Raw genomic sequence first — 26,014 nt, forward strand, 5'->3', positions numbered from 1 at the left:
AAAAAATGTTCAGTAATGCGGACGCTGTATCGATCCGTTGTGGTGAAGAAGGAGCTGAGCTGGAAGGCAAAGCTCTCAATTTACCGGTCGATCTACGTTCCCATCCTCACCTATGGTCATGAGCTTTGGGTTATGACCGAAAGGACAAGATCACGGGTACAAGCGGCCGAAATGAGTTTCCTCCGCCGGGTGGCAGGGCTCTCCCTTAGAGATAGGGTGAGAAGCTCTGTCATCCGGGGGGAGCTCAAAGTAAAGCCGCTGCTCCTCCACATCGAGAGGAGCCAGATGAGGTGGTTCGGGCATCTGGTCAGGATGCCACCCGATCGCCTCCCTCGGGAGGTGTTTAGGGCACGTCCGACCGGTAGGAGGCCACGGGGAAGACCCAGGACACGTTGGGAAGACTATGTCTCCCGGCTGGCCTGGGAACGCCTCGGGATCCCCCGGGAAGAGCTGGACGAAGTGGCTGGGGAGAGGGAAGTCTGGGCTTCCCTGCTTAGGCTGCTGCCCCCGCGACCCGACCTCGGATAAGCGGAAGAAGATGGATGGATGGATGGATGTTTTAAAAAAATAAAAAATTATATGTTTTAAAAAAAAAAAACATTTTATAAGTTAAAAAAAAATATTATTTTAATGGCGGCATGAGGGTTAGGGTATATTTGTTTTGTTGGATTTTTTTTTTTTTTCGTATTTTTGTGGCGCCCCGACATTGTTTTGACTCATTATGGCATGTTTTCCTGTCATTTTGACCAGGCAAAATGTGTGGTTACCTGAACTCAAAGCGAGGACCCCTCCGAACTGATCATGAATCCAGGAAGCTACGGAGCCGGCTTCGGTGAGAAAAATAATACTTTAATTTTCACATAGCACGCTACCATAAAGCATTCATTTTATGGCGGTTATACAATACAATGGAACCACTACCTTAAACGCGCAGCGTGTAACCTGTAACTATTAGACTCGTATAGCTTGCTATGCTGTTTGCTTTGCTAGCTAGCTGCCGCGGTTAGCTGTAATGGCGATGACTGATAGAAATGTTTACACATATAACAGCGTGAAGTTGTATCATTCTTAGGTTTTTTACTTATGCAATGCAAAGTGTGTGTTCCTATTATGCTTTTACATGACAGCGCAGCGGGCAGTCATTGAAATAGAAAAGATGGACAAACTGTGCGGTCATTGGACGAAGGGGCCACGCTGAAGGGTCCTATTGGCTCCCGACATGAAGGGTTTTTTTGTTTACCAGCGAAGCTTCCCAGTGCACCTAAAACATCCTGATCTGCCATTATTCTAACATATGATATTTAAAACTAGCTAAGAAAATAGTGATGGCATTATGCCTTCCATTACCAAAGTACATGTCAAACTACTTCCTTAACGTAAATGACCGCCATAACCACAACACCAGGGGGAGCTCTACTAACCACGTTAAACACAGATTCTGATCTAACAAAGGTCTTAACTCATTCTCCTTCTATGCCACATCAAAATGGAATGCACTCCCAACAGGTGTAAAAGAAAGTGCATCTCTATCCTCCTTCAAAAGCGCACTAAAAGAACACCTCCAGGCAGCTACAACCCTGGCTTAATACCCTACCCCCACCACATCCCACCTCCCCGGATTGTAAATAATCAAATGTATATACTATGGGTGTAACGGTAACGATATTTGGATCGGATCGGCCGCCGATATTTGCAAAAAATGCGTATCGGCAAGGCATAGGAAAATGCCGATCCAGTTTTTAAAAAACTCCGGTCCGTGTTTTCCAACGCACCGCTTTAAATATTACATTCCACTTTTCTGCTGCTCCCTACTTTCCGGTCCGCATTTTCCAGCCCACCTTCAACACATCCACAGGTCTGTGGATTCTCACGCAGTTGCTTTTAGCTGCTGGCATTACACGACAGGCTCTTCTCACTCTTTCCTGTGTCTCCCTCTCACAGACAGCAAGCGCACCTTCTTACACACGTCACATACTGTCACGTCATACGTCACATACGTATACGCCCTTTCCCAGCAGAGAGGTAGCAGCATGGCTAACGTTAGCTGTGATGCTAGCGCAGCCGTGCGAGCAACCTTCCCTCTAAGGTGCGCGCCTGTGCTCAAGCGTCCTCTGCGCAAGGCAAATCTATGCCACGCACAACATCAAATAAAAAAATAAGTGCATAACAATTTTCGACACACGGACACGACAGAGAAAACAGTTTTCGTCGTCATTGTTCAAATATTGTAACGTCTGTCGAGACGCTTATCTCCATTCGGTGCCACACGTCCACACCAACAAAATGCAGAGGCAAACATTTCCACATCAACACCGTATGAAAAAAATAGTGTTTTTTTTTTGTTGTGATTTCCTTCTCTGCATGAAAGTTTAAAAGTAGCATATATTAATGCAGAATGAAGAAGAATGTTTTAATGTAGACACATAGAATCATCATACTGCTGTGATTATATGCATCAAGTGTTCATTCAAGGCTAAGGCAAAATATCAGATATATATCGTGTATCGCAATATGGCCTTAAAATATCGCAATATTAAAGAAAGGCCATATCACCCAGCCCTAGTTCAATGATGCCATTTCTGTTTGTCATGTATAATTTTGTCTATTTTGTGTTTATCCTTGAATAAACAGGTCAGTTTCTTGTTACCAACCATTGTGTATTATCCAAACTCCCATAATTCAGCTGGCTAGTTGTTATCAAGAGTACTAAAACCCTTTTCAACATGATTCTGACAACTAAGTAGGCTAAATAACTTTAAACTTTAATACATGCTCGGATAGGCCAGTATCGGATCGGAAGTGCAAAAACAATATCGGTATCAGATCGGAAGTGCAAAAACCTGGATCGGGACATCCCTAGTACGGAGGTTTCGGTTCGGTTTGGAGGTGTACCGAACGAGTTTCTAAGCTAAAGTCTTAACAAGCTGCTTTGCTTCTTCGGCCTCTGTCTCAGCACCCAGCATTGTCCCACCCACACAACCATCTGATTGGTTACATACAAAGCGGTAACAGCCAATCAGCAGTGCATATTCAGAGCGGTAACAGCCAATCAGCAGTGCGTATTCAGAGCGGTAACAGCCAATCAGCAGTGTGTATTCGAGCGCATGAAGTTAGCGCTTCAGCGTCGAGCAGATAGGTGTTTAGCAGGTGAGCATCAGGCAGCGGACGCTCCCCAAATTATAATAAACACCTCCCAGTCAACTACTAGTAACATTACTATGAGCCCGTTGACCTTCTAGAAACTTAAACTGCAGCTCAGCTCGCTCGCAGTCCTGGCTTGGGGTGAAGGCTAATTAGTTTTTAGCGTAACGTTAGCTCATTTTGCGATGTGTGTGCGTGCGTGTGTGTGTGTGTCTGTGTGTGTGTGTGTGTGTGTGTGTGTGTGTGTGTGTGTGTGTGTGTGTGTGTGTGTGTGTGTGTGTGTGTGTGTGTGTGTGTGTGTGTGTGTGCCTACATGAACTCCATGATGTTCAGGGATGAATAGTTTCTCCTATTGCTATTGTACTATTTTTTCAGCTATAGTTACATTAATCATTCGTAATGCAGCAGCCTAGTTTTGAATGGCAGGGTCCCTGCTATCACATGTTGATAAAAATATAACATGTACATAATAAAAAACAACGACAGGCTTCCCAAATGCTGTAATAAATTAAGCATGATGAGTTGACTTGAAACTGTTTAATGTTGCACTTTTTATATGTAGAAGAAAAGTTTTGTCATTTTATTTCATCTGAGCAACAACTTGAGGCAGTTTAATGTTGATTAACGTGGGCAGAATTATTATAGTGTTCCCAATGTTAAAAGGATGAAGCCATTGTTTACAAATTTGGTAAATAAATAACCAAAAAATGTATATTTTGTTGTTTTCTTACTGTACCGAAAATGAACCGAACCGTGACCTCTAAACTGAGGTACGTAACGAACCAAAATTTTTGTGTACCGTTACACCCCTAGTATATACTTGTTCTTATGCTTTCTGAGCTCACTATGGTCACCGCTCACTGTACATATCCTACCAAGTCAGACCTACACTGTTACAATGTCCATTTCTCAGATATGCTGATGACTGAAATGTGCTAATAGCAAAGAACCCCCCCCCCCCCCCCCCCCCACCCACCTAAACCCCCTCCACATGCCACCCCCCGGATTGTAAATAATTCAATGTATATACTCTGATGATTAACTTGTGTGATGACTGTATTATGCTGTTAGTATATATTTGTACCATGAATTGATTAACGTGGACCCCGACTTAAACAAGTTGAAAAACTTATTCGGGTGTTACCATTTTGTGGTCAATTGTACGGAATATGTACTGTACTGTGAAATCTACTAATACAAGTTTCAATCAATCAATCAATCAGCCTTCACACCTCCCAGGGGGTGGAACAAGGGGATGGGTCAAATGCAGAGAGTAATGTCACCACACCTAGTGTGTGTGTGTGACTATCAGTGGTACTTTCATTGTTTTATTACATTTTAATGTTATGATTCATAACATGTCTTCACTATTTTGTTTTCGCTCCAAAACACAGAAATATTATTCACTATTGGAGCACATACTTGTTTGTCACAAAAAACATTCATGAAGTTTGTAGGGCTGCAACTAACGATTAATTTGATAATCGATTAATCTGTCGATTATTGCTTCGATTAATCGATTAATAATCGTATAAAAGAGACAAACTACATTTCTATCCTTTCCAGTATTTTATTGGGGGGAAAACAGCATACTGGCACCATACTTATTTTGATTATTGTTTCTCAGCTGTTTGTACATGTTACAGTTTATAAAAAAAGGTTTATATAAAAAAAAAAAAAATTTAAACATTTTTAAAAATAAATAGCTTCTGCGCATAGCATAGATCCAACGAATCGCTGACTAAATTAATCGCAAACTATTTTTATAATCGATTTTAATCGGTTTAATCGATTAGTTGTTGCAGCCATAGAAGTTTGGTTCTTTTATGAATTTATTATGGGTCTACTGAAAATGTAACCAAATGTATAAAGTATACAGACAGCAATGTTAATATTTGGTTACATGTCCCTTGGCAAGTTTCACTGCAATAAAGCTGTATATTTGTCTGCTCAGTGGCCTCGTGGTTAGAGTGTCCGCCCTGAGATCGGTAGGTCGTGAGTTCAAACCTCGGCCGAGTCATACCAAAGACTATAAAAATGGGACCCATTACCTCTCATTCAGCATCAAGGGTTGGAATTGGCGGTTAAATCACCAAAATGATTCCCGAGCGTGGGCTCCGCTGCTGCTCACTGCTCCCCTCACCTCCCACAACTAGTGTGTGTGTGTGTGTGTGTGACTATCAGTGGTAATTTAATTTTAAAATTTTATGATTCATAACATGTCTTCACTATTTTGTTTCGCTCCAAAACACAGAAATGGTCGAAAATTCAAAAACACAAAATGAAGATAAATCACATGTAATTAGAAAATACTGCAATATCAAAAATAAATGCAAAAAAAAAAAAGTCTTACAAATGCCAACAAAAACACAAAATCAAATGCAGGAGAGAATTACTGCAGTATATATGATTAGATTAGCTGTAGCAGCCGTGCTAAGCAATGTTTGCCATCTTAGTGGGAGCCACGCTCCCATTCAAAGCAATAATGAAAGTACAAATTATTGCTGATAAACAATATTATTGTCATCTTTCTTTTCATACCAAATTAACCACTGATGTAATGATAATACATATTAATAATCCATGTATATAATTTCAAATGCAATAAACTTGTATTTCTTGTATATTTTATCATTGTAATTTGAATGTAAACGTTTCTCTCCAAGTTAAATAAAACAAATAAATAATAACAATAAAATATTCTTTGCCTGCTGGCAAAATGTTATACTTTAATAAAAATCACAACCAAAAGCAATCAAATATGTTAAGGAGTGGGTGGGGTACCCTCAAATATACATAATCAAAACAATAAATTTAAAAAAAGATTGACAAACAAAGTTGCACTACAATATTGGACATGTAAGCGGAGGTAGAATTGTACATTACTTAACTTACAATCAAGTTCGGACCTTTTTCAACAAAAGTGCAGAGTAACAGTACAAGCAGATGAATTAACAAGTCATGCAAAAAAAACTTCAGTCTGGCAGATTTTGAGTGAGGAACACCGACATGACACGACAGCTGTCTGTCAAACGCTTGCAGTACTTTTAGAAATGCTAGTTTTTCAACAGTATTAAATGGCAGCATGTCTTTGCCGGTAAATTTAACCACACTTTCTGTGAGCGCACACCATTTTACACTGACCAAACTTGTTCACCGAACGGCGAACGCCTCTTTGTGTGTGCACTGTTGGGTAGTTGGGTTTCAAGTGGGCGTCCATGTTTGTTATTCGAACACATTCGACAAACTGGCTACTCTGTGTTGATAGGCTCATCTTGTTCAAAAGGTTTAACTGAAATATTCCCTCCCTGGTGCAGCGGCATTTGGTTTTGTGATCATTTGGTCCATGTTTGTAACTACATGTTTTGGTCACCAGCTAACTTGTTGCACTGTGTGGCCCCGCACTTTATGAAGGACAAGAGAATTCTTCCCCTTTTTTTCATTCCACTATAGAACAACGCACGCAGCTGCTGAAGCCAACGAGAAGCGTGAATGCTCTTGACGCGTGCACAAGGCGATTTATCGACGCCGGAAAACTTACTGACTTAATTTTCATCTACCGTCAATTAATTGACTCAACGAATATTGTCTCAAGCCTACATGTAATTTGAAATTGTGCTGCTGAAATGGTAGCTGGTTGAAGCACCTCTGTGCTCTTTTATATCCTCCTTGGTGTGATGTTTCCCTCTTGATTTCATGTGTTTTTACTAGGGCTAGTTCCTTTAACTGCGATAATTTGTTAGACATGCGATTAACCCTCACATGTCCTTTTTGACACTCGGGCCAATTTGTAGCAAGGGAAATTAATGAGCAGAAATGCAGAAAGAAAATGGTACATTATGTAAATCCATATCAAAGAGCACTGGCAAGTCGACAAGACAAGAATATTTTATCTTCGATTGCCGTGAGCCATTACTGCATTGACAACATAAAATATAGAGTGTTACTGTAACTGTTTTGGTTAGTTGGGGTAAAAGCTCAGCAGAAAGGAAAGACAGAGGCAGAAGGACTTAATTATATTATTTATTCTTGTCATGTCGTCAAAACATGTCAAGACACCTCTTCTCAATACAGTCACACACTTACGACTTCACAAAGTTAGCGTTATGTGTCACATCCGGTCTAACTACAGTAACATAATTAAAAATGTCGTACATAATGGTCATGCTTTGTTTGTCAAAGATGTTTTTTAATGTAATCTGTGATATTTCTGCCTTAATAAATGCTACTGCATAATTTGTGGAATATTGTGGCAGATTTAAATAAGGTGTATATTATTTTATAACATGCTCAGGTTGTCCTCAATTTCAGAATGTTTAGCAGGCTGAATATTAAAAAATAAGTTGAAGACATTGACAGGCAGCAAAATTAATGATTAATGTGTACAACATATAATGTACAGATCATCAGAAGCATGTATTTAGCTAACAATTTCACATTTTACATTATCAAACATCTTTGACAATCAAAACATTATCGTAAAAATCCACATTTTGTGTTAATGTGTGAAATTGGTATCTAAACATGGAAGTGTAGCTCCTCTCCTATGAATGCAAATGCTCCTACAGCAGAATTTATAATTATATATTCCTACAAAATATGGCAAGACACCAACACAAAGGTTTTTTTTATTGTCATTAAAAGCGTTTTCATGTCCATTTTTGTGTTGAGCTGTTTAAAAAAAGCTAAATGTTTAAAACACCTTTAATTAAAGCAAACTAATTGTTCAGTCATGGTATTAAAAAATGAAAATGATCTGTTTAGGGTCCACTTATTAATGATGAAAAATGATATCTATCTGCCATTAATCGCGATTAGTTTTGAGTTAACTAACAACAAAATGCAATTAATTGTCATTAAATATGTTAATCAGCCCTTGTTTTTACTGTATTTTTTGTGGACTTTTTAAAAATCTGCACTGCAGCTACATAATTTCTCCATTGTGAAATAAACAAAGTCTACCCAATCCTAAATTGCTTATCTATTTTTTGTAATCAGGTGCAGGCTGGACAATGTGGCTTCTTTGGATCTTGCAGCTTTCGCTGCTCTGGGTTGTTTCTTGTGCTGGGGCCGACTCCAAGGCCGTCACCACCACCCTTACAGCCAAATGGAATGACACACCCCTGCTGCTGGAGGCCAGGTATGGCACTGATACTGAATATAAATGTGTTTTAAAATGCCCTGAATGTTATGTAAGGCTCATCACAATTTTATTTTGTGTGGTGCTCTTCAGTGAGTTCCTGGCAGAAGAGAGCCAGGATAAGTTCTGGGATTTCGTTGAGGCCAATCAGAACATAGAAGAGCAAGATGGTAAGTAAAAGTCACCATTGCATCTCAAAGGAAGCGGTCTTTTATCGATACAGGTAAAAAAAAATGCTTCATAAACTCTCTTTACCACAATACACTGACGTTGCATCGCTAAAGCTTTAGGTTTAAAGTGGAGTATAAAGTCAGAGAATGTTCTTAAGAATGAAAGAAAATAAAAAAGTATTTAAATAGTATAACGCTATTAAATTATATCATAAAAATAATACATTTATCATTAATGATATTATAATAATAACAATGCATTTTAATGCATTATCATAAAATGATAATGTCTTTTTAAAATAGAAAGACTCCCTAAAACCCACCTGACCATTAATAGATGCCTGGCACTCGAGTTGTGCGATGTAGACGATTTACGATATAAATGATACGAATTTGGCTGGCGATTTTATTACTATCATTATATTGTGATGATTCTTGTGGATGACACATTCTTGCTGCGTCCTGCAAATTTGACAACAACAAGCGAGCAAACACGTCCTCAATACAAGGTAGTGTCCTCGCTAGCGGCTAATGTCCACCCACATTGCAAAGTCACTTCTAAGTTAACAATCCTCACCTCCATAGCAGGAAATACAATGTTTCTTACATGTAGCATTATCACTGGAGGACGAGGAATAGCTAAACATGCTACACTACACAATTTAGGAGGTATAATAACCGCAAGCTAGAGCTCTTGAATGTGTACAAAGGTGGGCGGATCGATACAAATATCGATAGTAACGATAGCAAGTGTAGTATCATTAAATGGACGATAATACAGTGGTTACATTGATATTTTTTGTGATCAAAGAAATCTAGTGTTTTTTATTATTTTCTACAAACTTGGGAAATAAGTCCCTAGACAACAGAGGGCTTTAAGGGCAAAAAACTAAGGATTTAAATCTAAGCCAATAGTAGGAAATGATTCAAATATTTAATTGGTATTGTTACACCACCATCCTGTGTTTTTGTCTGATTATAATTGTGATCAAAAATGGAATCATTCAATAATGTTAAACATTTGAAGTATCAACATTGGTATGACCAATATTGCCCCTTTTAAAGGGGCTGTTTGCCACATTTACAGATGCCGAGAGGGTGCTAACTTTCCAATTTATTTTAAGCGTTATATGCCCCCTTTTTACGGATTTTAGAACGTAACTACGTACGTACGTAACATGTGTACGTGCATTAGCTTTGGGTGTTGGTAGCTAATGATAGAGTTTTGGATAGTTAGCATTAGCTTTTAATTGAATCTATATTCTATCATAACAACAACATGACTGCAAATTGTTTGTTGCTTCTCTCGGACCGTTTTTGTATGTGTGCACGCGCTTCCTGCGTATACGTATTTAGAAGATAGGTTGAGTGACAGCCGTAAACACCAATCATTGTTTTGGGGCCGGTAAAAAAACTGATGAAGCCCACTTGAAGTCCAGTTGTGATCGATTGAATGCCCTGAGATTAAAAATTTGTATTACATATAGGGCTGCAACTAACAACTAATTTGATAATCAATTAATCTGTCGATTGTTACTTTGATTAATCGATTAATAATCAGATAAAAGAGACAAACTAAATTTCTATCCTTTCCAGTATTGAAAAAAACAGCATACTTGCACCATACTTATTTTGATTATTGTTTCTCAGCTGTTTGTAAATGTTGCAGTTTATAAATAAAGGTTTATAAAAAAATAAAAAAAAAATAAAAAGTAGCCTCTGCGCATGCGCATAGCATAGATCCAACGAATCGATGACTAAATTAATCGCCAACTATTTTTATAATCGATGTTAATCGATTTAATCGATTAGTTGTTGCAGCCCTAATTACATATAGTAATTGTGAAAAATATAGAAAGTTTTAAAACAAATCTGTTCTGTTAAACTGCTAATGGTAACATAAGCTAAGTAGTGGTGTTCATGTTATTTTTTGCTTTAGATAATGTAACTGTAAGCAAGTTGCAAACAGACCCTATAACTACTTCGTATATGCTCGATACCCAAATTTGTAGTATCACCCAAAACTATTGAAGACTATCCAAACAGAAGAATAAGTGTTTATTACATTTTAACAGAAGTGTTAATCGAACCATGTTACAACAGAAAGTAACCAGATATTAACAGTAAATTAACAAGTAGATTAATAATAGTTTTGAGAAAATAATACTACTGGAAATTACGCTACCGCATATTTCAGCAGTTAGATTCGGAGCCTTTGTAACCAGTTCGATTATCATTTATATACCAAATAATACATCAAGGTGTACATCAGTATCGCAGAAAGCTGCAAGAATTATCGCATTGTAAATTTTAGACCATATCACCCATTTTTACATGGCACTCGCTGCAGTTGAGTAAATGCTCCTGGGCCACTATATGAGACAATTATACTGTGGATGAGTCATTGCTATTAGCCCTGACGGGCGTACTTGCCTCTCGTCGTCCAGCAGACACAGACGAGGCCTATTACAACCTGATCGTGAAGGAAGCTGGCGCCCTGCTTAGCTCCGTCCAGGTGAACATGCTGAAGTTTGCCCTGTCTCTGAGAGCTTACTCGGCAACGGTGCACACCTTCCAGCAGGTGCGTGGAGTCACACTATTTTCCTCATATTCCCATCGCTACATCACTGTAATTGTGTTTCTGTGTGTGTGTGTGTGTGTGTGTGTGTGTGTGTGTGTGTGTGTGTGTGTGTGTGTGTGTGTGTGTGTGTGTGTGTGTGTGTGTGTGTGTGTGTGTGTGTGTGTGTGTGTGTGTGTGTGTGTGTGTGTGTGTGTGTGTGCGTGTGCGTGTGTGCGTGCGCGCGTGCGTGTGTGCGTGTGTGCGTGCGTGCGTGCGCGTGTGCGCGCATGCGGTAACACTGCTCTCCTTCTAGATTGCATCCAATGAGCCTCCCCCTCCCGGTTGTTTAGCCTTCTTCAGCATCCACGGAGAGAAGACGTGCAATCTTGACACTTTGGCGGCCCTCCTGAAAACGGCACCGGGAAGGTAATTAAAAACAGACAAAGGTTACGATCATCAAGACTTAATGATTGCCTCCGCTGTCCTCTCCCTTTCAGGCCAAAGCCTTTTCTTTTCAAGGGTGACCATAAATACCCGGGATCAAAGTCTGACGCTCCTGTCGTTATCCTGTACGGCCAGTTTGGAAAGCCAGACTTTCAGGAGCTTCACCGGGCTGCCATTTCCAAAGTCGAAGAAGGCCTGGCTACTTACGTGCTGCGACATTACCTAGCTGTAGGTGTTTGCAACTGAGGCCCCACACTGAGTCTTGAGTCCCATAATAGTAGAGCTTTAATATATATCCAGTAAATAAAATACTTTCATCCCTTTATATTCTTCTAGGATCCAAGTGCAAAGAGAGTCTACTTGTCGGGATTTGGAGTGGAGCTGGCCATCAAAAGCCAGGAGTACAAGGCAAAGGATGACACACAAGTCCAAGGTACACAAATACTCACTGTTTACCATCCATCCATCCATTTTGTAAGCTTGTCCCTCTCGGGGTCGCCAGAGCTTCTCAAATAGTTTCTGTTACGGCACCCCTAGGAAAAAAATGTTGTGCCGTCCCACTCTCCACCATGACCCTTGTCTCCCACCATGGTAAAAGTGAAGCCAAGTGCTACATACGCTACATCAGTGGTTCTCAAATGGGGGTACGCGTACCCCTGGGGGTACTTGAAGGTATACCAAGGGGTACGTGGGATTTTTTTTAAATATTCTAAAAATAGCAACAATTCAAAAATCCTTTATAAATATAAATAAACACCTATCTTTTTTTCCAAATAGTTCAAGAAAGACCACTACAAATGAGCAATATTTTGCACTGTTATACAACTTAATAAATCAGAAACTGATGACATAGTGCTGTATTTTACTTCTTTATCTCTTTTTTTCAACCAAAAATGCTTTGCTCTGATTAGGGGGTACTTGAGTTAAAATAATTTTCACAGGGGGTACATCACTGAAAAAAGGTTGAGAACCACTGCGCTACATCATATTCTGCTACTTCCACACTGTGACATGAGGACAGATGTATTTTTTTAAATGCTTTTATAAATATTAAATAGACGTAAATAAAAGTCTGCCCATAAAATCCAACAAATAACCATTCAACAATACTCCATTTATATTTCATGACTTGAATATTAAAGGTGCCATATGTAATAATTTTATGTCAAGTCATCATTAAATGGCCCTGATATGTCAAAAGGCATTAATACATCATGTTCTTTTCGAATACCTTTATAACTGATAATGGTGGTTCAGCTGGGATATGTTCATTTAAAAATTTGATTTAAAGCCCTGAAATGTTGTTATTGTTTTAAATTCGTTGCCCCGCCCTCCACCGTTTGATCCAATTAGGTAGTCCGTGAGTGTGTCACATCCTGGTTGCCAGTTATGCACCGCCCTCTTCGTCGTACTGCCACTGGTAAAGTTACTAAACATGTCAGACCTTAGTCAATCTAAAAGGCGTTGTTACGATTCTCAACTTATTCATGACAAAGCCAGGAACAAAACGAGGATTTGTATCAGGGATGCCTTTGAATTGCCATTTACCATACTGAAGTTAGGAACTTTGTTAAATGTCTTTATGTAATTATGTAGATTACAGGCATGATGTTATATTTATATCATTTGTACTGTGTATAATAATGTGTGTGTAAGATAAAATGGATGGATGGATGGATTCACATACCAATAAGAGACACAACACTTCATAGTTTCATAAATAATGGAGTTTAGTTTCACAAATGTAAACAAGTGTTTGTTTGATCTGGAGTGTGTCAGTGAGTAAAATATGTGATATTGAGCATCATTTCACAGCATTCACATTTTCATGTATTGAAAATGCAGATTTTATTTTTCAGTTTTAATACAGAATATGAGTTATGGAGGTCAACATCATATTCATGTTCTGACAAAACATGCATATTCATTTATTTTGGATTTAAATAAGATATAAAAATTAATGTCACCTAAATGAATAGCTTTCGGTCGTTGTAATGTTGTTAAAAGTAGTTCTCACAAGAAAAAAAGGTTGTATACAAACCCAGAGGAGTCGCCATGCAGTTTTGAATCAATTGTGGTTTCAGAGGCAGAGGTGAACGCGACAGTGATCAGGGAGAACGATCCAGTGGACGAGGTCCAGGGCTTCCTTTTTGGCCGATTGAAGTGAGTCCAGACTGCAACACGAGCCAAATGGGCTTATTCGCCCTATACAATCAGTTCCTCATCACCAAACTAGAGCTTTTAAATATGCAATGGTCAGCAAATGCAACACTCATTTGGGCTCTGCTTCCACAGGACTCTCTACCCAGAGCTGAAAGAACAGCTGAAAGAGTTGCGGAAACATTTAGTGGAAAGCACCAATGAAATGGCACCGCTAAAAGTCTGGGAAATGCAAGGTGAGTTCTCTAATTCATAAGCACGCCTTATCGAGAAAGACTCTTTTTATACTTTGCTTGACAATTAAAAGCGGAAATGTTAAATCTTTATAAAGGTGTATGGCATTGCCCTTTTTTAATATTAACAGTGGTTAACTTCCTTTTATACTTGTTTAGGGATTTTAAAGACCTACTTTAAATATTGTCTATAGAGTATATTCAAGGTTTGTGAGGTGCCCTGTTTAACAGATTTTTTTTATATTATTAACGATACTTAGAGATGTAACGATAACCGCGGTAAGCTCCCGACAGTTAGTATTTTAAATAAAAATTATTGACAAACCGTGATTGATAAATGCACTTTGATAAACTCACAGACAATAACATGAAACATCATCGTCTTTCTCCATTAAAAAACAACATACCCCAATCTAAACTTATATAAACACATTGGTGTCTGAGCAACTAAGATATTTAATTATTCATATTGAGCCTTAAAAATTCTGTTCTAACCTCTAAAAAAAACTGGACTCTCTTAGAACAGTGTGATCGTTCTATACTCATGGGGACGGCGTGGCGAAGTTGGTAGAGTGGCCGTGCCAGCAATCGGAGGGTTGCTGGTTACTGGGGTTCAATCCCCACCTTCTACCATCCTCTTCACGTCCGTTGTGTTCCTTGAGCAAGACACTTCACCCCTTGCTCCTGATGGCTGCTGGTTAGCGCCTTGCATGGCAGCTCCCGCCATCAGTGTGTGTGAATGGGTAAATGTGGAAATACTGTCAAAGCGCTTTGAGTACCTTGTAGGTAGAAAAGCGCTATACAAGTATAACCCATTTATCATTTATTTATCATAGGAATACAATACAGAGATGTTTTACGGTGCGTTCAGGAACTGCTAAACAGAGTAAGACGCCATAAAACAAGCCAGAAATAATAAATATTAATTCATTTTATTTGTTACGCACTTTTCATTTAGATTAATCTTAAAGTGCTACAGTACAAACCAATATTTAAAACAATAAAAGCTTAGCCATTAAAACAGATCAAATACTAAGACTAAAACACTTTCAACGAAGCATAAGAAACACAAAACATGCAAAATTGTGGGTTTTCTAACAGTATTTATTTTAGTTATTTAAAAAATACAAAATATTTCAGTGTCTTTATTAGAACCTTTTGAACACAATGATAATGATAATCGTCGTGTGAAATTTTCATATTTAAAGGGGAAATGCACTTTTTTTGGAATTTTGCGTTTGTTCACAATCATTATGAAAGACATGACAACAAATGGATTTTTTTTAATGCATTCTAAATATTAAATAGATTGGATCAACAAGTCCGTTTACAAGGCAGCCGTTCAATTCTGCCTATAGAGCCCCTAAAAAACATCCAAACACTTCTATTAGGGTTTTAGATACATGATGTAAAATATATGTCATGTAATAATAGACACATTTATAATAACATTGAACATTTACGTATTTTGATCGTTTTAAGCATCCGTGGCGCATTGATAAACGCATTACAACTAGGGCTGCGAATCTTTGGGTGTCCCACGATTCGATTCAATATCGATTATTGGGGTCACGATTCGATTATAAATCTTTTTTTTTTTTTCGATTCAACGCGATTCTCGATTCAAAAACGATATTTTTCCGATTCAAAACAATTCTCTATTCATTCAATACATAGGATTTCAGCAGGATCTACCACAGTCTGCTGACATGCAAGCAGAGTAGTAGATTTTTGCAAAAAGCTTTTATAATTGTAAAGGACAATGTTTTATCAACTGATTGCAATAATGTAAATTTGTTTTAACTATTAAATGAACCAAAAATATGACTTATTTTATTTTTGTGAAAATATTGGACACAGTGTGTTGTCAAGCTTATGAGATACGATGCAAGTGTAAGCCACTGTGACACTATTGTTCATTTTTATTTTTTTATTTTTTATAAATGTCTAATGATAATGAGGGATTTTTAATCACTGCTATGTTGAAATTGTTACCAATATTGATACTGTTGTTGATATTATTGCTGTTCTGAGTGTTGCTTGGTCGGGTTTGGTTTTGGAATTGGATTGTATTGTTATGGTATTGCTGTGTATTGTTTTGTTGGATTGATTAATAAAAATAAAAAATAAATCGATTTTTGAAAAATGAGAATCGATACTGAATCGTACAACGTGAGAATGGCGATTTGAATTTGAATAAATTTTTTTCCCACATCCCTAATTACAACGTTTGCTTTTTTTTCCCACCGATTTCTTCTCACTGGAGACTTCATGACATCCAACAAACCAAATAAAACATCACTTACTGAACAATATCTGCTGTCATTAGGACAGACCTCCGGGGGCCCATCTAAATGTTCATATATTCCCATTTAGATGAAGAATGTCTCATAATCCTAAAAAGAAACGGGGTGGGAGTCTGGGCGGAAAATGCGCTTTTCGTATCGTTCTCGCCAGTTCCAGGTCCTACATCGCGGTCAAAATGTCCCAATTTGCTTTTTGAATGGTTATCTATCGGATTTTATGGGCGGAATATTGGAGCTCTCATTGGCTTGGCTGTAAGCGGACTTTTATTTACTTTTTTTTTTTAATATTTAGAATGCAATAAATGTCTTTCATAATGATTGTGAAAATTCCAAAAATAGTGCAGCTCCCCTTTAAATAAACTCAAACTACATGTGGAAATCAACTACACTCTATTATATGTTTCAAAGTGAGTTTGCAGACATACAAGTCCAAACAAAAATAAGCTGACTCACAATTTGACAAGAGAACACATTGCCGTGGCCTTTTGGGAAGATAAAAGCCTACAAACCATAAAGAACAAGATGCTTGGCGAGCGTAAAGCACTTCCTGGGATTACAGTTAACACCTACAGGCATTATTTGTGTCACTTCAATTTTGAGAGAATCAATTTTACGAGGGTGTAAATACACCTCGGAGCTTTGTGTCCATTAGTTTTGCCGACAAAGTTGACAAATGACGTCTCTTCAGTGGCACAAATCTCCTGTTGCCATCCTATCGTGTATAGGCTTTAGTCAATCATTCTGATTCATAGTCTACAGGATTTGGAGGGTAATATGATTTCCTCGGCTGTATTATCAAAAGGTATCTACTGATCTAAATATGCCTTAAATGATTCAGGGTCTGTGTTACTGTTTACTTATATACTGATGGGAATGAAATCAAAGGAGAAATGTTATTGCTTGGTGTTGCTAGGGGATGTGAGCTCATGTCATTGTCTTACAAAACCTGCGCTGTGCCTCCTGGCTGCCTGATCAATAAGTGAGGTCGATCGATGTCCTCTTGATACATCTGAGACATTTTATCATTGGGAAGATATGAGCGCACCGTCTGCTGCGACATTAAAGTCATATTGATTAGTATTATAGCATATTTTAAATAATGTACTTACGCCGCTGCGGTTTCTTTCTAGCCTGCCATTATACAAGTTGCATGTTTACACTTTTCCCTGCTTAATACGCATTTCAGGAGGCTTGGAAAGCATCTTTTGCGAGGTGGCTTTGATTGCCTTGAATAAATAGTGCCTGGGTAGGGAGTGGGGGGGTGGGGATCATGCAAGTAAAGTAGAGCTCCACGTTCAAAGTGTCATGTGGGCGTCGGTCTTCCCTGCTGGGGCTCGTTAGCTCAGCCTGTTTACAGAGGAGAGGCAGACCTCCGGGGGCCCTAATCACACATGCTACATGCAGCACAGTGTAATCCACACTCCTCCTCGTGCAAAGGCTGATTATGCAAAAATACACAATGTTTACTTCTGACTTAAATGCGCCAGTGCTGCAAACTCTCTGGAAGGCAACTTGCGATTGTCACGGTTGCATCCTGTCAAGGTTTTAACTGACGATTAAGATGAGAAGTTCTAATGTTGCTCTTGCTCTAAGTACAAGTGTAACCTCACATTTTGTTCTTCCCTCTTCTTTCCCAGACCTCAGTTTCCAGACAGCCGCTCGCATCCTGGCCGCCCCCTCTGTCGATGCCCTTAACGTTATGAAGGATCTGAGTCAGAACTTCCCAACAAAAGCCAGGTGACGAGTAAACACACTCACACACACCAACACAGTGAGGCTCCAGCGAGGACGGATGTTATTAATTAGTGTATAACTTTACAGGTCAATCACCAAAACAGTGGTCAATGCTGATATCCGCAAAGAGATCGCAGACAACCAGAAGGTATTTTTTGTTGGGTCACAGGCCAGTTTATTAGGTACACCTGTACAACAGATTGTTTTAAGTCTGAATATGACAGACTGTTTTGAAATTATCCTTTTTTTTTATTTGACACTGTTAAATTTCCAATGATTTTTAACTGTATCTTGTTTTCATAACCGCCTCCCTCCTTGAGACTTGGTAGAGCACCTTCAAATAATTTTCCTATTGAGTACACTTTTGTACATATAAAAGACCTGCCAACATGCACACATTGTATATACTTGACACACATTTTGACCCTTGAGTACGCTTCACTGCTCTCCATGTACTCATGTTGTTGCATTTCGCTAGATTATGCTTCTATGTTGCGGCACCAGCATATGCTACACAGGCTCACTCCTCCCCCTGCAAACTTGCGCAGTGTGACGTGCACCTCCCAAAAAATACTCGATCTGCGACGTGAGTCAAAAAGGCTGTGATTGGTCGACTTGTAAGACATTGTTTCCTGTGTGTGTACAAAGCGTTCAGAGAGCGCCCAGCCAACCTTCGCCAACGCCTTTTTTTCCGAATTTAATTAAAATGACAGTTGAAACACATAGATTAGTTCCAGCAGCAGTAATACGATGGAGAAAACTAACAAGCTGAGTTGTGGACCCTTACAGAGTTGATGTCATGTCACGCGATCAAACCTGAAGAAGAGCTATACAAGGTACAGGGTAGCCATTTGCAGCCTGTGGCTTGATCTTTATTCGCCCACTTCACATGTGTCATTTTTATTAAAAAATATTTACAAAAAAAGTAAAAATGTTGACAGAAAAGAAGCTCTTTTACAAAACTGCAAAACAAATATTAAAGTGACCTGTCACCGCGCCCTACCCTTCCCAGCATCTTTAGATTTGTACCTCCGCTGGGAGGATATGTAATAAATGGGATTTGATAGTTAGTTAGTTATTTAGTTCATATCTACTATGTTACCCTACTTTTACGTTGCAAGCCTCAACTTCTCTTTGTTTGTATTAGGGATGGGAAGATTAACCACCCGGTTTGCATCGAAATGAAGACAATGCATCGGTAGAACAGCTTCAAATTGCTGAATTTTAGAGGGATAATTTAAGGTGCATCGACTAAATATGATTTTGATGTGTTTTAACAAACTTAAAAAAGACTTACCTAAATTGTGTTTCATTACTTTCCTTTAGTCGACGTAAAGAATTGTGGGTAGGTCTGTGTACGTAACAACAATAACAACAGCAAGTCAAGCATGGTTGAGCCAATACACATTCACCTCAACACTTAACATCTAAGGTTTGGCAACAATTTGGATTTTACAAGAGAAACTTGTATCTTGATAAAGCTATCAGGATCAGGATATAAATTGTATTAATTTGATGCATTTTCCTCAATTGATGAAGAGATGTGTTTAATGTATTGGATCGAGATGTAAATCGTATCGGGTGAAGATCAAAGATGCCCTTCCCAAGTGTTTATGCTTCCCCGCCTCCACCCACAGAGACAAAAAGAATGAATGACTAATAAGTGGGTTGACTGAATTTTTTTCATTCCGCTATTTATAGCTCAGAGATTTATGGGCACATTTTGATGAAACCTTCTGAAAATGTCAGAAAGTGGATAAGGAACAACTGATTACATTTTGGCGTGTCATTCAGATCGCTGTTTGGATTCAGGATTATTTTTACTATTGGGAGGTAGGGCCTGGCGGAGCTCTGCGTTTTCCAGGTGCTTTTCTAGTTCAGTAAAAAAAAGTTCATGACATTACTTTAAGGTTGGCATGTCTGATACATCAATGTACATTGTACTTGAATTATCTGCTGGAAAAATACCGTGACTTGATGTGCAGACCACCATTTGTACACCTTGTCAGAGGTCTGTGCTCTTAAGGATTGATTTTGTAGCTATTTTTGCAAACAACTCTTGCGCAGGATTTTATTGGTGCTGTTACTAGTCAACCGTTTTATCGCATGTTCGACTAATGTCTTTTATTCTGGTTGGATTTAACACAAGTGGACAGTTTTACTTGTGGTTTTCTTTCCCGCTGACCGGGATCATTTGCTTTAGATGTTTACCAAAGCATTCCAATAAAAGAGAGACACAAGCCGTTATTGCTTCGATCCTCCTCCGCAACAACTCCTCCTCTTTACAATCTAATGGGAAATATCTTCAATTGCTTTTAGTTTCATTTCGACTACTTCCACCTCCTGCTGCTTCATTCGTCAAATGAGATCTGCGAAGAGAATTGATGACGGATTTAAATCGTGTGCACGCGTGTGCCTGCACCTTGACATTTTCTGTCCGTCCAACACGCTGAGTTGAGTAAGACAATATTTGTGTTAATCATGTCGTGTTGTAATTGCAGCTCCCTGAATTTGATTAATCTGATCTCTTTGTCTCTCTCTAATGAGATTTGACTGTGGCCGCCATGACAACAACACACACTAATTAGCTTGTTCAGGGTGGGTTTGCTAAACTGACAGACTAAGCAGCATTGTTTATGTTGACTGTCTTACAGTCACAATGAAGCTGGCGACGTGAATCGTTTAGTGTGAGGCTCCAAACTTCAACAATAGGCTCAGCTGCAGCCGATACAGGACATTCTGTTACCACGTCTTCTTCTCTTTTAGTTTTTCAAAGGAACGCTGGGGCTGCATCCCGGGGAGTCGGCTCTGTTCATCAACGGACTGCAAATCGATCTGGACACACAGGACATTTTCAGGTAGTCGCACTTGACAAACTTTTGTCATCCGCAGCGTTTCCAACCTTCAAAATGTGTCCCATAGTGTGTTTGAAGTGCTGCGTAGCGAGGCGAGGGTGATGGAGGGTCTGCGCTCGCTGCATATTGATACGCCCTACATCCATGACATCTTGAAGCTCAACGTGCAGCCAACCGACTCCGATTATGCCGTTGACATCCGCAGCCCAGCAATTAGCGTAAAGACAGCATTCAAACACTCCTATATAGTAATCAATGCTCATCAAGGAATGCATTAGTCTTCATTTTTGCATTTTAGTGGATCAACAACTTGGAGACGGACCACCGGTACAGCTCATGGCCCTACAACGTGCAGGAGCTGCTCAGACCCACCTTCCCTGGGGTCATCAGACAGATCCGCAAGAACTTCCACAATTTGGTACGACAACACCCGCCTAACCAAACCACAGGGAATCCAGGTTCAAAACCCAAACATACGTAACCAGGATTTGTTGCCTGCATCTGCATGTGTAGGTGATCATTCTGGATCCAACCCAGGAGAACGCTGTGGAGCTGTTAAGCGTTGCAGAGATGTTCTATTCAAACAACATCCCACTCAGGTTTGTGGCCTCAAGACCATAATTACAACACCAAACTACTTCACATTTTGCACAAAGATTATTTCATCCACTTGTGTTTTGGATTGTGTGAGAAGTAAAAAAAACAGTTGTGGTCCCTTAAACGTAATAAATAAAATTATGTGGCTAGTTTGTTTTTACATGGATTTTTTTTTTTTACCTCATTGCGCTTTGAAATGTCCAGCTTCACTCTTTGGCATATTCTTAGTATTTTTGTCCTAACTTAGGCATTTTCAAACATAAACATTTCTAAATGAACTAAAAATAACAACAATACACTAGTATTTACCATTAGATGTGACCAAACCAATCAGAGCACGCTGTTCAGTATCATAGCCAGTGTTGGTCATCTTACCTTAAAAAAGTAATTAGTTACCGTTCCAAATTACTTCTGCTGAAAAGTAATTGAGTTTGTACCTCAGTTACCTCATTGTAAGAGTGACTAGTTACTCAGCAATGTAACTGATTTTATTTTATACGCTATTATGTTCGATAACATCTTTAACTAATTGACTAATAAAAACACTATATAGGGTATTTTAGAATATTTGGCATTCATCTGAACTCAGTAGTTTGCAGTGTGCCATAAGATATGCATGAAAATATAAATATTTGGTAAAGTCATAACTTTGATTATTACAAAACCCAACCCCAAAAATGTTAACTTTGGTAAAAAGAAAGGAAATGATTATTTGGTCTTTAAGTAATGCAATTCTCTGCACCTCTATACCATAATACAGCCTGAAAGAACTTAAGATAAAACTCTTAGTACATATTGGGTAAATAAATGACATGCATTCAAGTAAAACATTTAAAAATGTTCTAGGATGACATTCTGACAATAAAATTGCATTTGTGTACAAATATTGGGGTCTTTTCTTTTGCTAATTTTAATTATGCAAGCGAGTAATGACCTGTGATTAATCATGATTATTTCAAATTCCAAAATGTGATTAATCGGATTTTTTTTAAATGGCTGCATTTGAGCTTGGAGTTGGGTTAGCAGCAACAACAAGTGTCATGTTGGCATGTGTTGATGTGAGGTGCGATTTCAGTTGCTTGAGGCAGACGTGGATAAACTCTTTTTTTTTTTCCTGGACACATGTTATGTTACATAAACATTCTTTGCCTTTAGTTTCAATGGGCGAAAAGTAGTGCCGGTACTTGCAGTTTGAGAACGCTACCTTTGAATTTACCGGCTGCGACTCGTCGCAATTATCGCGCGCTTGTTGTGTGTCAGTCAGCGTGCAGTGAGACAGTGTGAGCAGGGCATGATCCGCCCACCAAGCCAATCATCATCAGCTCTTATTCAACGCCGTCATCATCCCAAACCCCCTCTCTGCATGCAGCAGATGTGTGGCCGAAACCAGACACCTTGCGCTTCATTCAACCAAACTGTAGTAATGAGCCACTTCACCTTACCCTTAACGGCAACGACGTTGCGACAATGGGAACAGTAATTCTTTAGATTAATTGTTACTGAAAAAAATAACACTGTTGGTAATGCGTTATACTCTAATGCCATTATTACCCATACCCATCATAGCCAGTGATTGGCTTTGCCTCAGGCAGCATCCATTTCCGCCTTTACGAGTGTAAAGGTGACAATGTGGGGGTTATTTCATGTCTATAGTGCTCTCATAATGTAAAAGAAGATGTATGCTCTAGCTATGAAATTATTCTATTCATAATTCTTAATTCCTACATTGTTGAAATTAACTTGCCACAGTCAGGCCCGGGAACAATTAATTCTATAAACAAGTTTCACAGAACTTTCCTCCAGAAGGTCTTATCTTTGTCCATGTGATGTCAGATGAAACAAAATGTAGCTGTTTGGCCACAATACCCAGCAATATGTTTGAAGGAAAAAAGGTGAGGCCTTTAATTCCAGGAACACCTACCTACTGTCAAGCATGGTGGTGGTAGTATTATACTCTAGGCCTGTTTTGCCGACAATGGAACTGGTGCTTTAAAGAGAGTAAATGGGACAATTAAAAAGGAGGATTACCTCCAAATTCTTCAGGACAACCTAAAATCATCAGCCCGAAGATTGGGTCTTGGGCGCAGTTGGGTGTTCCATTAGGACAATGACCCCAAACACACATCAAAAGTGGTAAAGGAATGGCTAAATCAGGCTAGAATTAAGGTTTTAGAATGTCCCAAAGTCCTGACTTAAATGTGTGGACAATGCTGAAGAAATAATTCCATATCAGAAAACCAACAAATTTAGCTGAATTGCACCAATTTTGTCAAGAGGAGTGGTCAAAAATTCAACCAGAAGCTTGTGGATGGCTACTAAAAGCGCCTTATTGCAGTGAAACTTGCCAAGGGACATGTAACCAAATATTAACATTGCTGTATGTATACTTTTGACCCAGCAGATTTGCTCACATTTTCAGTAGACCATAATCATTTCATAAAAGAACCAAACTTCATTAATGGTTTTTGTGTCAAACAAGTATGTGCTCAAATCACTCTAAAACAAAAAAATAAGAGTTGTAGAAATTATTGGAAACTCAAGACAGCCATGACATGTCCTTAACAAGTGTATGTAAACTTATGACCACGACTGTGTGTGTGTGTGTGTGTGTGTGTGTGTGTGTGTGTGTGTGTGTGTGTGTGTGTGTGTGTGTGTGTGTGTGTGTGTGTGTGTGTGTGTGTGTGTGTGTGTGTGTGTGTGTGTGTGTGTGTGTGTGTGTGTGTGTGTGTGTGTGTGTGTGTGTGTGTGTGTGTGTGTGTGTGTGTGTGTGTGTGTGTGTGTGTGTGTGTGTGTGTGTGTGCGCGCGCGTGTGTGTGTGTGTGTATATATGTATATGTATATATATACTGTATTATTAATACTATTAATTTTAAACATTTTATTATTTATTTTTCAATATTTCAAGTGCCTTATTTATTGTTCTGTAATTATTATTTAAAAAATTAATTGCCAAGATAAAAGAGGTGATTACTCCGTGGTAATGGTGTACTATTTTACTAACTATATTATGTTCAACCATGTGTTGAATATTTTAATGAATGATATTTGTTACTTTAAGTTCTACAATAATTTCAAAAGGGCTATAAAAGTATACATAGGTGAAACTTTAAAAAATGTGATATCGTGTAAAAATCCAGTCATGTCAGCGGTTCAACTTCAAATGTGAAATGTATATGTAATATAAACTCATTACATGTAAAGTGAGATATATCAAGCCTTTATTTCTTATAATTTTGATGATTATGGCTTACAGTTTTGAAAACCCCAAATTTTTCCAACTTTTTAAATGTGAGGTTTTTCCTAAACTTTAAGCCATAATCATCAAAATGATATCAAAAGAAGGCTTGAAATATCTTGAGCTGCATGTTATGAGCCTATGTCATATAAAGTGGAACTTCGATTTACGAAATAATTAGTTCTCGAACAGGGTTGGTAGATCGAAAAGTTTGTAGAGTGAAGCAAACGTCTTCATTGGAAACAATATAAACATGAATAATGGGTTCCAGCCTCGACAACATTTCTTATTTTATTAAGTAAGTATAAGTATAAGTAAAAAAAATCTACCCACATTAACATCGGAAGAGGAGGCGCTGACAGGAAGAAGCAGACATTTGGAGAAGGAACGGTGCACGGAGAGGCCACCAAGGCACGTGTTTGTGCCTTGGAAGAGCTTAGACCAAGGTGGAACGAGAGAAGAGATAGTGTCTTTTCCTCTGCTTTGATAAAAGTCTGTTCTGGTAAAAGACTTGTATAATCACAATTACAACTTGTTGAGGTTACTATGCTGTGCTGTGGTCATGCTTGTGAGCGCCATTAATGTACTCCGTGCAAAGGCTTTTTTTTCCCCACAGAGATTCGCTCATTCTTTCCTCACTGGTCTGTTGAGTATTTAGGACTCTTATCGAGTTAGCAAAATGGAGACGATTGTCAAAAGGCAAAAAGACAAAGAAAAGGCACCCATGCTGAAGTGTTGAGACGTGACTCCTCTTGCACAACAAGGGGAGTGGAGGGCTCCATCTTCGCAACAACGTTGCGCTCTGCTTTTTTGCTTGCGGACGCCTAGATGAAGCGTTTGTACACGGAGGCATATTTGGCTTGGTCTAAAAGTTCTTCAATCAAAACGTTTGCAAATATGAATAGTAAATTGAGGTTGCATTGTATTTGTTTAACCTTGTAAATCTAATTGTTGGAATAAACAAACACTTGCACTATATCTATTTTTTTTTGTTTCACCTGTAAGTGCGATAATAGGTGGATGCTGTTTATCAAATGTATTAATACAGTAAACCGTTGTTAATTGGTTCCGAGTCTGGCCTAAATAAATTTTCGCAAAGTAGGAATTAAAAATTATTAATCAAATATTTTCAAAGCTAGAGAATAAAAAAACTGTTCACAACCCTCTAAATACAGCATTTAGTTTTTTGAGAGGCCTCTAGTTATGAAATAACACGCACATAATCACCTTAAACTCCTTTAATCCAATATAGTAAACAAATTAATAGAAAATAAGACTAGGGGCCATGGTCTCATCAAGTACTACAGAAGTATTGATTGTTCTAGTTTATGCTCAGGATGAGATGAGAATATATTTTTTATCCTTGAAAATGCCTGATATAAGACAAAAATACATCAATTATGCTGTTTAGTGAAGTCCTAGACTTTGAAGCGCAATGG

At 38.6% G+C, this 26,014-nt stretch overlaps 1 protein-coding gene across 1 annotated transcript in view; it reads left to right on the forward strand.

Moving 5' to 3' along the window:
* The first annotated feature begins 730 nt into the window (after window positions 1–730).
* Window positions 731–26,014, forward strand: part of uggt1 (UDP-glucose glycoprotein glucosyltransferase 1) — a 42,695-nt gene continuing 17,411 nt past the window's right edge. Inside the window, exons 1-15 of the mRNA XM_061968112.2 lie at window positions 731–832; window positions 8,140–8,281; window positions 8,375–8,451; window positions 10,899–11,032; window positions 11,325–11,437; window positions 11,509–11,683; window positions 11,792–11,888; window positions 13,540–13,618; window positions 13,751–13,851; window positions 17,792–17,891; window positions 17,976–18,036; window positions 20,655–20,746; window positions 20,811–20,961; window positions 21,042–21,161; window positions 21,257–21,342. Coding sequence (XP_061824096.1) covers window positions 802–832; window positions 8,140–8,281; window positions 8,375–8,451; window positions 10,899–11,032; window positions 11,325–11,437; window positions 11,509–11,683; window positions 11,792–11,888; window positions 13,540–13,618; window positions 13,751–13,851; window positions 17,792–17,891; window positions 17,976–18,036; window positions 20,655–20,746; window positions 20,811–20,961; window positions 21,042–21,161; window positions 21,257–21,342 — 1,559 coding nt within the window. The 5' untranslated portion in view covers window positions 731–801. The remainder of the gene's footprint in view (window positions 833–8,139; window positions 8,282–8,374; window positions 8,452–10,898; window positions 11,033–11,324; window positions 11,438–11,508; window positions 11,684–11,791; window positions 11,889–13,539; window positions 13,619–13,750; window positions 13,852–17,791; window positions 17,892–17,975; window positions 18,037–20,654; window positions 20,747–20,810; window positions 20,962–21,041; window positions 21,162–21,256; window positions 21,343–26,014) is intronic.

Source organism: Nerophis lumbriciformis, linkage group LG08, assembly GCF_033978685.3.
Source record: "Nerophis lumbriciformis linkage group LG08, RoL_Nlum_v2.1, whole genome shotgun sequence".
NCBI classification, from domain to species: domain Eukaryota; kingdom Metazoa; phylum Chordata; class Actinopteri; order Syngnathiformes; family Syngnathidae; genus Nerophis; species Nerophis lumbriciformis.